Here is a 15,266-nt window from a genome sequence, read left to right on the forward strand (position 1 = left end):
GCAAAGACCCATTGTTAGAGAGGAATAGAGGTGGGAAAAGCATGGCTTGGAGGCAAACCTGGGATTGAGTTCTTTAATATGCAGTGTGGCCTTCAACAAATTATGATATCCCATTTGCTTTTGTTCCCTCTTATTTAAAACAAGACAGTCTACTTAAAGATCTCAGAGGTTGAATAATATATGAAGATATAGTAGAATAGTAGCTATTATTACATGAGTAGAGAATGGATTTTTCATTTTATTCTGTTCATTCTTAATATGGAAGTAATGAGCTATTGTGATGAAAGGGAAGTGATGGGGATGGGGGGACTCCCTTTGAAATAGATTGTAGTGAATACAGCATGACATACTGGTCAGAAATCACCTCTGTTAATAACCCCTGCCAGTCCTCTTGCCTTTCCCTTTCCTGTGCAGATATAATCAGTAACAAACTGCTCCCTCTTGTGGCATCCTTCCAACTTCTATAAGCTGTCAGTGGGAATACACAGGAGGGGTGGGTAGAGTTTTGTTGCACTGATGGTGTTCTCTGGACAGGTTTTGGGTTTTAGCTTTTATAGGTATTGGTACTTTGTCTTAATACATAGGAATTTTAAAACTTTTAACTGCTTTCAAATCTTAAATTGCAGGTTCATATGGCTATGAAAGGGCCCCCTCCTTTCTCAGGGGTACCCTTCATGGGACCCCCGATGGGACGGCCTCCACCACCTCCCATTTGGTATGGACCGCCACTTCAGCTCGGTGGGCCTTTTGGGCCTCGGCCAATTCCTCCACCATTTGGTATGATGATCTGAACAGTAGTGATTGACTTATAAATCACATTCATCTTCCACTTCTATTGCTTGCTAAAACAGTTGGTTGCTATCTCAGGTCTTAACAATGAAAGGATAAAGCTGAGTACATTTTAACTTTTCCTCCAGTTTTCTGGGACATATGGGATACTACATAATCTTATACTGAGATAGGCAATAGCTATCTCTCATAGACAAGGATAAGGGGCTATATACAGAAAAGCCAGAAATATTACTTCTGCAGATGTTTGTTGAAAATCTGTTGATATGCACTGCAATAGATGGAAAGGTGGATGAGACGCATGCCATAACTTAAAATTTTGTCACAGATATGAAAATCCTATAACATAAAGTTTGTAATCACCCATAATGGAAGCATAAGCAGTAGGTTATAGAATATAGAAAAGGAAAAGTCAAACCCTCCTTACCTTGAAAAAAGTCAGAGGGAAGTGTTAAAGAGGATTTAACAGTGACCTAATAAATGTTCCTGGTTTAATTAGGTGGCTGTGGAAGGCCTTTTCCAGGAGGGCATGCGTGCACCTTGATTCTGATGGCATGTGTAAAGTCCATGCTGAAATACTTCATGAATTTTTAATGGATACAGTAATAGTGAGATTTCCTTTTATCAAAATTTCTTTGATGTAGTAAAGTTCTTATTTCATAATCTATCATCTTGTCATGGTAATACTTCCAAATATAAATGGAGCTCTTGTGAGATAGAAATAATTCTGCAATTATATAGTAGGGAAAGAAAAAAGACAAGCCTGGAGCTAGGTAGAGCCATGTTAAATCCTTAATATGTTGCTTCATGGCTGGTTGGTCAAAGGCTATAACCTAAACTTGTTCCATCTCAGTTTGCCTCATCTGGCAAGTCAGGATGTTCACCAGCTGATGTTCTAGGCTTGGGAGAAATTAAAGACTATATTAACATACTTGAAATCACCCTAGTTCAGAAATTTCTGGTATTTACATAACTTCCTTTTTATTTTCCAGGTCCTGGTATGCGTCCACCAATAGGCTTCAGAGAATATGCACCAGGTGTTACACCTGAAAAATGGGATTTGCCTTTTGACCCTCGTGATTTTTTTCCAGGACCTGCACCAGCACCATTTAGACCTTTAGGCTCATTTGGCCCAAGAGAGTACTTCATTCCTGGTGCCCCATTACCACCTCCAACTCATGGTCCCCAAGACTATGGGCCACAACCTGCTGCAAAAGACTTAATGCCTTCAGGCTTTAAAGATGAAACTCCACCTAATTCTCAAGAGTAGTGAGGGCTGTTCACAGGCCTTAAAAACACGGCCCATAAAATTAACCTCTGACACTTAGTCAGAGATAAAGGATTATTGGCTTCAAAATATAAAAGTTTATTTTAAATGGTTTATGTTTTCAGAATGAAGCTGCCTTGGCGCAGTATACATTTTGAGCCAAAATATTTTCCCCCTAAATATCCCCCACTTAAGCTAGAGTATCCTTCCAATTTAAAAATGTGCAATAAGGAATACCTTTGTTTTAGTTAATGTAGCATATACAATTGCTAAATGATTTAGAATGTCATAATTATGGACATTTCCTGTGGAAATGCTTTAAGAACATGTATTTCCATTATCCTATTATTAGTGTATTCCAGTTGACAACAGAGAAATGGTGTTTTATAAGCTTGATTTTTTTTCTCTTTCAATATCTGGTCGCAGAGACTGTTGGGCTAAAAATGTTTACTCAAAGATCATAAACATCATTTTCCTTCTTGCTGAAGTTCTTTGTTGTAATAGTTCATAAAAATTGTTTATTAATATTTCCCAAGTGTCTGTTGATTCATTGGATCGTCATGAGATTTTGTGCCATTGGGGAAGCATGTAAACGCACTCTCAGAACTGAAGATAGTGACTTGGCAGCATATTCCCTGTTGCTCACTGTTAAGGAGGCTGGACCTTGGTCAACTGTGGACTTCTACAGAGGATTTCTTTTACTTGTGAGAAGTCTTGTGGCTCTATTTTTGTAGCACATTCATGTACTTTTTTCTAACCACTGTCCATGTGAGAATGCTTTTCTGAGAATGAGTTTACATTAGTAGCAAGAGCTACTGCTTTTGCCATTATTGCATTGTAACAGTAAAATATAAGGTGGTATGTTGTGTCTATAAAAAATAAGGAAATTTCTTTTTAAAAATATACACAACACACTCTTCTCTTTCCCATACCTTCCCACTGATTTTCAAGGAATATGATAAAAAAATTAGAAAAGTATAATCCTCTAAGAATGAATGAAACTCTAAGGCTTATAATGTCTTTACTCAGCAACTACGGGCTGAATTAAATTCTTTTTTTTTGATAGATACTCAAACATATTTTATTTAAAAAACAATTAAAGCAAGTCCTGGATCTGTAACTACTGTCTTTAAAACAATGTTTCTAAGAACTAGCTCTCCAGAACTGTAATTTTAATTACGGCAATTTTAACAATACATTTTTAGAGGTTTAAGATTTAAATAAAATTATAAAAGCCTGATACTTTTGTTTACTGCTAGACCATATTCTTCCATTCTTTTAAATTCTAGAAAGTAATAGGATTGTTGAAACCTAGTACATAACATATCATTGTTTTTTTTATGTCCCCTAAGTATTCTCAAAATAGGGGCAAAAGCTTCAGTGTGAAACAAAATCTCTGTGAAACAAAATCTCTAAACTACTGAAGATAACTCAGAATCAAAATGAATTCTTCCTAAAGGACTCAAATTCTATCTACATAACCTCCATTTAGTATTAGAAGCAGCAGCTGTGTGTAAGAGGAAAACCATATAATAGCTTATGCCATTTTTAACCATGTAAAATAAAATTTAAGTCACAAACACATTTTGAATGTATCTTTCAACCTCGACAGGACACAAGGCAATGCTGAAGTTACTATAACTTCTAATTTTAAAATAGCATTTAAATAAAGGTGATGTCAGCTAGGAAGATAGATTTTCAAGAAAAGGCAGATTTATTATTTTATTCAAAGCAACAGTAGTTTTCCCTCTAAAGCCTTTTTTGTATTTATTCTATTAGTAAGTTATAATGCGTTCTACGTAGTTTATCTGAGCAGTTCTGAACCCACCCATAGTTGCCTCTCCTTACATCCATCTAATTGATTGTACCACTTCTGTAGCAAAGCCCAAGGTAGCTGCCCATATACAGGTTGTGTAGAGAATACTGTCCCTTGATTCAATTATACTTTTGTATCTCAAAAGTTTTAGAAGTCCTCTCCAGCAAATTGTGTTTGAATTTAGTTACTAAAATCATTTCATTTGTGAAGCAGTAGTGTTTCAACCTGAAAGTATTATTGCTATAGTTGTAATTATTGTCCAGTAACTCATCCCCTCCCACACTAGAAAGTAAATTTAAACAACTAATTTGTGAGATACAGATTGCTTTGTGTTAACTGCTTCAAGATAAAATCACCTTTTTTGGGGGGGGGAGGTTTGGTCATTCAGGTCTGAATTAAAGCTAAGCTGATGACAATGTTCAATTTAAGTTTGTTTAATGCTGATGAAAGACATTCATACAAAGCATCCTCTTTTTTTTCATATAACCCCATTCTTTGGTGGAATCTGGGGTTGTGGCTCAGTGGTAGAGTACTTGCCTAGCACAGGCAAGGCCCTGGGTTTAATCCTCAGCACCACATAAATAAATAGAGGTTAAAAAAAAGCATTCTTATGTGAAGGATGCTAAATGTTTCTTCATATAAATTATCACTTTGAGGGGCTGGGGTTGCATGTGAGGCACTGGGTTTGATCCTCAGCACCACATATAAATATAAAGGTACTGTGTCCATCTACAACCAAAAAAAAAAAAAGGTTTGTTATTTTTAAATTATCACTTTGATATACATGTTTTATAGTATGAGAGAACAGAAAGAACAATGTATCAGTTTTGCTACATTTTAATAGCAGATTTTAAGGGAGCAATATCAAACATCAGTAACATCAAACAAAAAGGTACTGAGTACTCCACAGGGTACAGACTGCTGCCAAGCACCTTGGAAAGTTTACATGACATGGAGAAGATGAGGCCCTTCTCTTGAGAAGTTTACAGTCTGGAAATTTTGACTACTCAGAGTTTCAGTTGAGTGAACATTTTATTAAGGCAAATTCTTCATTTCCTAGAACTACTGTAGACTGAACTATTTTTGCACTTGTGAAATTAACCCAATCCAGATGAAAGAAAAGACTAAATTTGGTTGATAATTCTTTCAGGCTCATATAGTTTTATGAGTCTAGTAAACAAAACTGACCTAACAGACAACTGAAAAATTAAAGACTAGTTCTCTTGAAGTGCAAGGGCTAAAACAACTGTTATTTGTTTTAAAAAGCAAACGGATGGTATGATTAGGGTTTACACTAGTTTAAAAATAGGCCAAGTATTGCATTCCCTTCATGCATTGTTCATTTAAAATAGTGAATATTAAAATACGTGGGTTCTACATGTAACCCACAAAAAAGCTCCTCACAAATCTTTATGTTCTGTGTATCAAATATACACCTTGTGTACTATGAAAGTTTTATTTATGTCTCATCAAGTTAAAAGTAATGTAAATAGTGAAATTATAATAGGCTAATGACCTGCATATTTTCATATGAATGTCAATATATCTAAATAGGAAATAAATGGCAGTCATATCTACCTATATTAAAAAAAATAAAATATCTTTCCAGATTTTGCATAAAGACAAGGTACGCAGGTTTTAAGGTTTCACAATCAGTTGTCAGAAACACAGCAGTTGTTCCTAAAGTATCTCATTAGCATCTGACTCAATTATTTTTAGATGACATGATTTAGAAGACGTAAACCCACCCCAAAATTTGTAATTATTCTGAGAGAGATGGTTTTAATGTTAACCCTAGAATCATTAATGTTAACCCTAGAAACAATAGCAATGTGATGTAGAACAACTAATCAACATGACTAAAAATGTGCTCACTTTCAGAAAAACAATCTGGTCATCTGGAAAAAAAATCACAGCTACAATCTGGGGAACACTCCCATATAGGATATTGATCTGATCAAGGCATACTATTTCTAAGTAGAACCAGGGTGAATTTAGGCCAGCTCTAAGGAACAGCCTATAAGACAGACCATAACTGATCCAATTTCCTTTCAAAGCAATCTGGTACTATCCTACCCACTTCAATTCAAAAGTTTGAAGTTAATTCAAATCAAAAGACCATATTGGAGCAAAAGTGAGCAAATGTGTAAACTCTAGCACATTCTTATTGCTGTATTAAGTTTGAAGATGAGCATACCTACCACAGGAGTATTGTTCCAGGAAGCAGGGTAGGAAGAGTGGTAAATTAGGAAACAGACTATTAATTGCACAATTAATAGGAAAGTAAAAACAAGTTTCAAAATCTACAATAAATCTGTATCCAAAGGAGTCATAACAATGAGGTGCTGGACTTTAGTTCTGTTGTACAGCTTTGCAATGGACTCACTGGCCTATAGGTACGGCTCACTTCCTGCCTCCTGAAGGATGAATATGCTACACAGAGCTATGATGGTTTCTACTGAGTGGTAAAATTCACAGAAATTAGACATTACTCATGTCAGAATCATTCCTTGTGCAAAGTTTGATGTAGATGAAGATAAAGTGGTTTCTTGGTCAATAACTGCAATTTCTTTCTTTTAAAGTCAGTGGGTTTCTTGTATCTGTAACCACAATAGATTTAAAATACTCTGATGATTGATCTACTCCAATGTTACATTCTCGATAAGAGGGACTAAGAAGAAACATGAACTAGTAACCATTAGAACAGTATGAATCCTATATGTATATCACTTACAGTTCTATTACAGTTGGCCCAGGTTTAATCTCATCCATCTCCATGAAAGCAAAACACTTGGTGCTGGTAAACCTTTTTTTTAAGCTTGTAGTGTTTGAATTCAAAGAAGATAGCTGCACCTAAGGAATTAAAACAAACATAAGCCAGAGACCACACATTTCTTATGTGTCACCAGAAGCCTATGATTTTACAAAGTAACGTGTCAAACAGTCTGATGACACAACTGTTGATAACTCACTGTGGCTGTCACTCCAAGCTCTGGTACTAGCATGTCTGAGTGACATTTCTCCATATCATTTAATTCTATAAAGTACAACAAAATTGTATAGCAAGAATGTAAGTTATGTACACAGGTAGAATCATAAACTACCAAAGAATATAAAATATTAAATACCACAAGAAAAACAGAAGTTACTTAAGTATCAGCAGTACCTATAGAAATGGTTTCAATAAGCACCTATATTAGATACAATAGAAATTTAAAAGAGTTCCTTTAAAAAAATTCTACCTTATAATATCATTTCTCTCCCTCCTGAAACAACCACGCCCAGATTGTCCTTTCCATATTCTTACAAACTAACTGCCAGTTATAGTATCTTTTTACCCAATGCATCTTATTGAAAGAAAAAAAATAATTTAACTGTTAGAAAGTAATCATTAGGTTCCTAAAAGGACTTAAGGTAATTATTAGGGAACCTGCTTCCTTAACTCTGTATTATGAGAAAAACTTCCCTATCAAATAATATTTAACCACATTATTACACAACTAGATAATGCAACTGCTAATTCTCATATTTTAAAAAAATTGATTTGACTTTAAGTCAATATTCATAACTATGTGACATAAGATCTTGTGTTAAGTACACTATGAACACAAACCCAGATAAGTACTGTATCCTTAAGAAGTCAGTAACTGATAATTACAAACCTTTGGTTAATTTTTCAATATGCTTCTGGAGCTCAATGTCCACATTAAAATGAACATATGTATCTTCTTTTCTTGAAGCCACAGGAGTATCTTGCAGAGGAGTTAAATCTATGCCATTCAGATCTGGAGAAACAATTAAGTTTCTGCTTATGAGCATTCACATATACAGACGGAAAATATAGAAACTGCAAAGGTTACAGTTCCTAAAGAGACATGGAAAGAGCTGAGAGGAGATTCTCAGGCTAAGAGATTCCTATTTGATGTGAGCAAGTATGTGAGAGTTGTTGAAGTTCATGGGGTATGTGGAGAGAAATGAATATAGACTGGATAGGGGACAAGGAAGCCTTTACATGGCCAAGTGGACAAAACTTGATCTTCATAGTGAAGTGGTAAAAAGAACAAACATGTTTTTCTTAGGGAATAGCCCACTATATTTTTCTATGCAAAAAAAAAAAAAATCTGGAGTATTTAATTTGCCACAATGGAGCTCTGCCACCAATTTCTAACTTTGATCAAGTATGACTTATTTAGAAAAGCCTTTAAACCTAACCTTATCATAATTTCCCTGTTAAGAACCAAAAATGGATGAGAACAGCCAACAAAAACCCTTTTGTTAATGAATAATTTTTCATATATATTATCTAAATTCTGGTTATACTGTTTACAACATACCCTGAATTTACAACAACCAGATGGTACGTTATATATAGTTTTAATTTTCTGGGTTTTAAAATCTCAGTTTATAGTCAAATGCAACATGGACTCATTTAATAACTCCTCAGTGTTTATGTGTTATTCATTTATGTGTCTCAAAAAGCTCAAAAACAATTTAGTACATTTAATAATTAAAAAATATTTACATAAAAATATTTCAGTTTAACATATGCAAAGGTAATTTAACATTTACAACATCATTAAATATTTTTGTGTTTTAAGTATACTTTCTGAATGAGTATGCAGTTTTACAAATGGCCTATTAAACAATGTAAATATTTTCCAGTATACTATATATTTGATAACTGGTAACATCGGAATTTAAAAGTGTACCAGTATTAGTGCTGTGGATTCTGTTCTTTAAATAAATGTTTTTCTTTGTGGTCAATTGATAAAAGTTCCTCCATTTAATTTCAGCACCAATCTGTTCCTTTGGTGCAAAACTATAGATTAAAATAAGCCGTTTGTACTAACTATAGTTATTTCTGTAAAATGGTATAATTTATTCCTTAATCACATCATCATCCCACGGGATTGCTTTCAGGGCATGGATGTTATGGACGCACCCTACTTCCCTGTCCCCTGATTTTCATCTGCCTCTGTAGGACTCACCTAAGTAGATACCTCAGTAGCACAGGAAGAAGAAGGGGCTGAAGCAGGAGAGATGGGAAAACAGGACATGGGGCTTTGTGGAGAGAAATGAATATAGACTGGGTAGGAGAAGGTGAGGGGTGCTATTGTTAATCTACATCCTGAAGGCTGTAGCTGCTGTTAAGGACAATGTGTATGTTTAGTCTGCACGTTAGATGGAATCTGAAGAGCAAAAATCTATACAAACTCAAAAGCAAAAGTGAGTGTATAAGTAGGAAATATTTTTTGTAAGTCTTTCGAACTATGTTCTGTTATGATCTCTTCTAGGATTTTGCCTCATTATAGAATGCATTAAAGTAAGTTGTCACATATACAAGATCATCCCCTGTCAAAAACTTTGTCTCATATGAGAAAAAACATAATGCAATTTGCCAGTTATTTACCCTTTATACTAACTGTAATATAGGGATCGATGCACTGTCCAGCATCTTTCAGACCAATTTTCTCAATCCTGATAGTGAGTAATGTCATTCCCGGTTCTGATGGCAACCTTGGTAATAAAGTACCTGGCAACAGAGAAACCTCAATAAAAGTTAGCTCCACCAATAATGCAGAGTAAATACTTTGACAAACAGAAGATATAGCCTACCTCTTAGGAACTAGCTAGGCATTATGTATTTTTATTTCCAAAATTCATGAACATCTGATGTTATACTTTTTTAGAAAAATATTTAATTTTACACATAATATATCTGCATTTCCCAACCATACAATCACCTTTAAGCAGAAATAATAATTTCTATAATAATAGTATATAGTATGTATAATAAAAGTATGTTAAAAACATCACTTGAGGAAGCCCAATGATACATAATATTATAATATGCTCACATAATATTTATATTCAATATGTACTTCTATATTATATTCAGCATCTTAATATGAAGTGGTAGAACAAAGACAAGAAAAGCTTTTAAAATACTTGTTATACTGTTCTAAAGTCTGAGACATTTAATATCACAGTTGATCAATACATTCTTCTCTTTAGTTACTCCTAATAAAGAAAATAATTTACAATTTGATATTTGTTTTAACTTAACTATATAGTCTAACTTCTATTCTTCATTCTATTTTGTATGATTTATTCTCTCAGAAATTAGTACTATACAGACTGCCATATAAAATGGCCATTTGTATAACTGAACATTTTCCCCAAAACCAACTAAAATTTTTAAAACTAAAAACCCACCCAGAACAACATGACAACATTCACCCACCAAGAACATATGAAGGAAGAAATCAACTGTTCAGTATGTTCCCTTTTTTGAAACTACCAATAGAGAACAGATGCAAATAAGCTGATTTTAATCAAGTATGTATACAGAACCTCAAAATACACTTAAAAAAGATTTTGGTTGATGTTTTTCAAGTTTCTATTCAACAATGTGTTATGCTACTTTTAATGATGAGTTATTTGAAATACATGAAGTAATCAACACACTACATTTGAAAATACACATTTGATTGATGGCAAATGTGGCTTGAGGAAATTTTGGGAGGTGATGGGAATGTTCTGAACTTGTATAGTGATGGCAGATGCAAAACTCTATAGAGGTGTCAAAAATTGATGAATTTTATACTTACAGAAGGGAAATGTTATGAAATGCAAATTGTACCTCAACAGTGCTGTTAAAAATGTATTACTTTCTAATTTAAACAAATATGAAGACAATACAGACAAATGCAATAATAGGAAGGCCTGGAGGCTGCATTCCACTGTTGCATTAACAAACCTAAATGGGCTCAGGCTGATATCATTAAATATATACATAATACCTTTTATGCATCTTCTTTGATTGACAAATGAGGGTACTTTTAGAAGAGGGGCTTGTACCTGGACATCTGGGATGAACTTCAGAAAGTTAAGAAACACTTCTGAAATTTTATGAAAAATGTGAATATGTATACATTTATATTTATATATACATACATATTCATATGTATGTATATCATATATGAATTTTTCTGCAGAAAAGTTCATTCTATTATGTAGTACATGGCTGTATAAATATGCTACAGTTTATGTACACATTCTTGTGTTGATAGACATTTGAATTACTTCAAGTGTTTGGATATAGTTAACAGGCTATTATAAATACTCTTCTGAACATCTTCTAGTGCCCATAAGCACCCATTTCTGAAACAGAGGAATCACTAAGTCACCTGGCATGTTACCTCCATACCTACTATGTAATGACAATCCATTTCCCAAGGTGGTTGTGCCAACTTTTATTCCTAGCCCAAGTGCAGTAGTGTTCCCATTGCTCCACATCCTCACTAGGTACTGTTTTCTCAGATTCTTCATGTTAGCCAATTTTGGTATAAAGAGATCAATCATTTTAATTTGCATTCCTCTGAAGATTAATAAGGTTGAGCACCTTTTAGAATAAATCAAATATATGATTTCCTCTTTTCTGAAGTGTGTTCAATTATTTTGCTCGATTTTCTATTGAGATGTCTATCTTATTGAGCTGTAGGAGGTCTCTATTATTTTGCTGGACAAATGTTTTACAAATAGCTTCTTAGTAGTTTTCCTTTATAAAGACTTTTTGTTGAAGTAGAGCATATACATTTTAAAATGCACAAATTGTTAGTACAGTTTGCTAAACTTCCACAAAGTGAATACACCTGTATAACTAGTATCAGATCTAGGAAAGATATGATCAGCCTCCTGGGAGTGTCCTTCCCCCCACCCTATCCAATTCACTCTTCCAAAAGATAGCAACCATTGCTAACTTCTAACACCAAGTGTTAGTTTTGAATGTTAAGAATGACTTTTCTCTGCCATGGTGTCTTCTGATTATGATAAATACTTACTGCTAGTAATATTCAAATTTCTTAATATCTTCCTTTACAATCAGTGCTTTTTATGTCATATTTAAGAAAACTTACCCCACTCCAAAATCATAAAGGTATTATCTTGAAAGCATTTTATAGTTTTGCCATTCACACTTAATTCTATATGTCACACAGAATTATTGACTACGGTGTATAGTAGGAGCTTTAATTTCATTAAATTTCACATAAATACTCAATTGTCTCAGCACTACTCATTAAAAAGACTGACATTTTCCACCACTGATCTGCAGTCCCACCTCAATCATAAATCATGTGGCAATCACTTTCTGAGTTTTCTATTCTGTCTTACCGGACTGTTTATCCTCTTACCACTAATATAGTATCTTAATTCTATAGCTGAATAAAAGGTCCAGGAACTGCAATAAAAATTCAGATGAGTTTCAGAAAGAGTCTATCTTTATAAACTGCTTCTTCTAATTTATGAACTAGTATATATCTTTACATTTTAAAAATCATAACAATTATTTAATAGAATATTATTTGACCTAAAAGCCTTCAGAAATAAAGACCTACACATCCAGGGAAAACTCCTGTTTTTTTGTTTATGTTCCATGAAGAATGGATGGCCATGTAGAAATGACTGGAAAATGGGGTGTGAGCTAATGGTAAAAGGCTGCCAGGGTTCCAGCAAGCCCTGTCTGGTCAGATTCTTCTTGGCCTCTCTGTATAGCTTTCTTTCCTTCTGGACCTAAGGCAGGTCCTGTCTGGAATGAGGGTTTTTAAGGGAGGGGTAAGGGAGGGTAGGGGGACAGTAAGGGAATAGCAGGGAGGGAAAGAAAGAGAAAGAGAAAGAGAGACAGAGAGAGCGCTTTCTAGGTTTTATGACTGGCTTTGGGAGAGAAGGGTGAACGGACAGGAGGGCAGGAGGAGAGCAGAGGCTTTGCTGCTGAGGTTGCTTTTGGGATTCCAATCTCCTTCAGTTAGAAGTTCTCAGCGGGCCAAAACCTCACCCTTTGGGCTATCATATTCTGATCTGACCCTGCCCACCTTTCCCCTCTCCCTCCCTCCTCCTCCCTTTCTCCTTTTAAAAAGGGAATGTGTAGATCTTTCCATCTTCTAAGCTCTTCTTTGATTTCTCTCTTTAGAGTTCTGTAGTTTTCATTGTATAGATCTTTGACTTCTTTCATTGATTCTCAAGTATCATTTTTTTTTTGAGGTTATTGTAAATGAAGTAGTTTTCCTCACTTCCTTCTCAGAGGCTTTGTCACTGATATACAGAAATACCTTTGATTTATGGGTATTGATTTATATCCTGCTCCTTTGCTGAATTCATTTACTATTTCTGGAAAGATCGACCTTGTTCTTGGATAGGCAGAATTAATATTATCAAAATGACCATACTACCAAAAGCGCTATATAGATTTAATGCAATTCCAATCAAAATCTCAATGGCATTCCTCATAGAAATAGAAAAAGCAATCATGAAATTCATCTGGAAAAATAAGAGACCAAGAATAGCTAAAGAAATCCTTAGCAGGAAGAGTGAAGCAGGGAGTATCGCTCTATGAGACCTTAAACTATACTACACGGAAATAGTAACAAAAACAGCATGGTTTCAGCACTAAAACAGACTGGTAGACCAAGGGTACAGAATAGAGGACACAGAGACTAACCCACAAAATTACAATCATCTTATTTTAGACAAAGGTGCCAAAAACATGCACTGGAGAAAAGATAGCATTTTCAACAAATGGTGCTGGGAAAACTGGAAATCCATATGCAACAAAATGAAATTAAACTCATAACTCTCACCATGCACAAAACTTAACTCAAAATGGATCAAGGACCTAGGAATTAAGCCAGAGACTCTTCGTCTAATAGAAGAAAAAAGTAGGCCCTAAACTTCATCATGTGGGTTAGGCCCCAACTTCCTTAATAAGACCCCTATGGCACAAGAATTAAAACCAGGAATCAATAAATGGGATGGATTCAAACTAAAAAGTTTTTTTGTCAGCAAAAGAAAACAATCCGTGAGGTGAACAGAGAGCCTACATCCTGGGAGAAAATTTTTACTCCTCACACATCAGATAGAGCACTAATCTCTAGGGTATATAAAGAACTCAAAAAGCTAAGCACTGAAAAAACAAGTAACCCAATCAAAAAATGGGCCAAGGACTTGAACAAACACTTCTCAGAAGAGGATATACAATCAATCAACAAATATATGAAAAAATTTTCAATATCTCTAGCAATCAGAGAAATGCAAATCAAAACTAAGATACAACTCCAGTCAGAATGGCAGCTATTATGAAGACAAACAACAATAAGTATTGGAGAGGATGTGGGGAAAAAGGCACACTCATACATTGCTGGTGGGACTGCAAATTGGTGCAGCTAATCTGGAAAGCAGTATGGAGATTCTTTGAAAATCTGGGAATGGAACCACCATTTGACCGAGCTATTCCTCTCCTTGGACTATACCCAAAGGACTTAAAAACAACATACTACAGGGACACAGCCACATCAATGTTTATAGCAGCACAATTCACAACAGCTAAACTGTGTAGCCAACCTACATGCCCTTCAGTGGATGAATGGATTTAAAAAAATGTGGCATATATACACTATGAACATTTTTAAAAGAGAATAAAATCATGGCATTTGCAGGTAAATGGATGGCATTGGAGAAGATAATGCTAAGTGAAGTTAGTCAATCCCCCAAAAACAAATGCCAAATGTTTTCTCTGATATAAGGAGGCTGACTCATAATAGGGTAGGGAGGAGGAACATGGGATGAATAGATGGATTCTAGATAGGGAAGAGGGGAGTGAGGGAAAGGAAGGAGGCAGGGGATTAGCCTCCTAATGAATGTGATGGACATCATTATCCAAAGAACATGTCTGAAGACACAAATTGGGTGTCAACCTACTTTATATATAGAGATACGAAAAATTGTGGTATATATGTGTAATAAGAATTGTAATGCAAAAAAAAACAAGTACATGAATAACGTGAATTGGCGTGAACATACTTTATACAAAGATAAAAAATTGTGCTCTATATGTGTAATAAGAATTGTCCATTGTCGTGTATTAAAAAAAATAAAATTAATAAAAGAAAAAGAAGGGAATGGGGAGTGGGTAGGGAAAAACTGTGGAATGAACCCAAACTAACTTTCCAATGCACATATGTGAATATACTATAATGAAACTCATCATTTTGAATATCTATAAGATACTAATTTTAAAAAATGTAAATAAATGGATCAGTAAAGTGGATGAAAGGGAACAGTGGGAGGGAGGATGGGGAGGGTGAAGGGACTGAATTGGAGCAAATTATATTCCATGCATTTATAATTAGTCCAAATGAATCTAATGTCAAGAATAACTACTATGAACAAATGAAAAAAAGAATAATGACTTCACTGTTTTTATAAAATGCATTCTCATAAACAATTCAATTGAGAGAAATGAAAAAAGTAAAAGAGAATGTACAATTCAACATCTCACCAACCATAACAATTATTAAGTCACTCTTCCATCTTTTTCTCTAATTTCAAGATGGCTCC

The 15,266-nt window shown here is 34.6% G+C and overlaps 1 protein-coding gene and 1 pseudogene across 2 annotated transcripts in view; one reads left to right on the forward strand and one right to left on the reverse strand.

The window, feature by feature from the left end:
* Window positions 1–2,586, forward strand: part of LOC144373523 (transport and Golgi organization protein 1 homolog) — a 237,695-nt pseudogene extending 235,109 nt beyond the window's left edge. The window contains exons 25-26 of the transcript XR_013433174.1: window positions 627–777; window positions 1,782–2,586. The product of XR_013433174.1 is annotated as a transport and Golgi organization protein 1 homolog (transcript). The remainder of the gene's footprint in view (window positions 1–626; window positions 778–1,781) is intronic.
* Window positions 1–15,266, reverse strand: part of LOC144373540 (axin interactor, dorsalization-associated protein-like) — a 103,427-nt gene that overhangs the window by 59,070 nt on the left and 29,091 nt on the right. Inside the window, exons 10-12 of the mRNA XM_078036583.1 lie at window positions 9,283–9,405; window positions 7,535–7,657; window positions 6,607–6,725 (exon numbers count right to left, since the gene is read on the reverse strand). Of these exons, the coding sequence (XP_077892709.1) occupies window positions 6,637–6,725; window positions 7,535–7,657; window positions 9,283–9,405 (335 nt within the window). The 3' untranslated portion in view covers window positions 6,607–6,636. The remainder of the gene's footprint in view (window positions 1–6,606; window positions 6,726–7,534; window positions 7,658–9,282; window positions 9,406–15,266) is intronic.

This window comes from Ictidomys tridecemlineatus, unplaced genomic scaffold, assembly GCF_052094955.1.
Source record: "Ictidomys tridecemlineatus isolate mIctTri1 unplaced genomic scaffold, mIctTri1.hap1 Scaffold_42, whole genome shotgun sequence".
Taxonomy (NCBI): Eukaryota; Metazoa; Chordata; class Mammalia; order Rodentia; family Sciuridae; genus Ictidomys; species Ictidomys tridecemlineatus.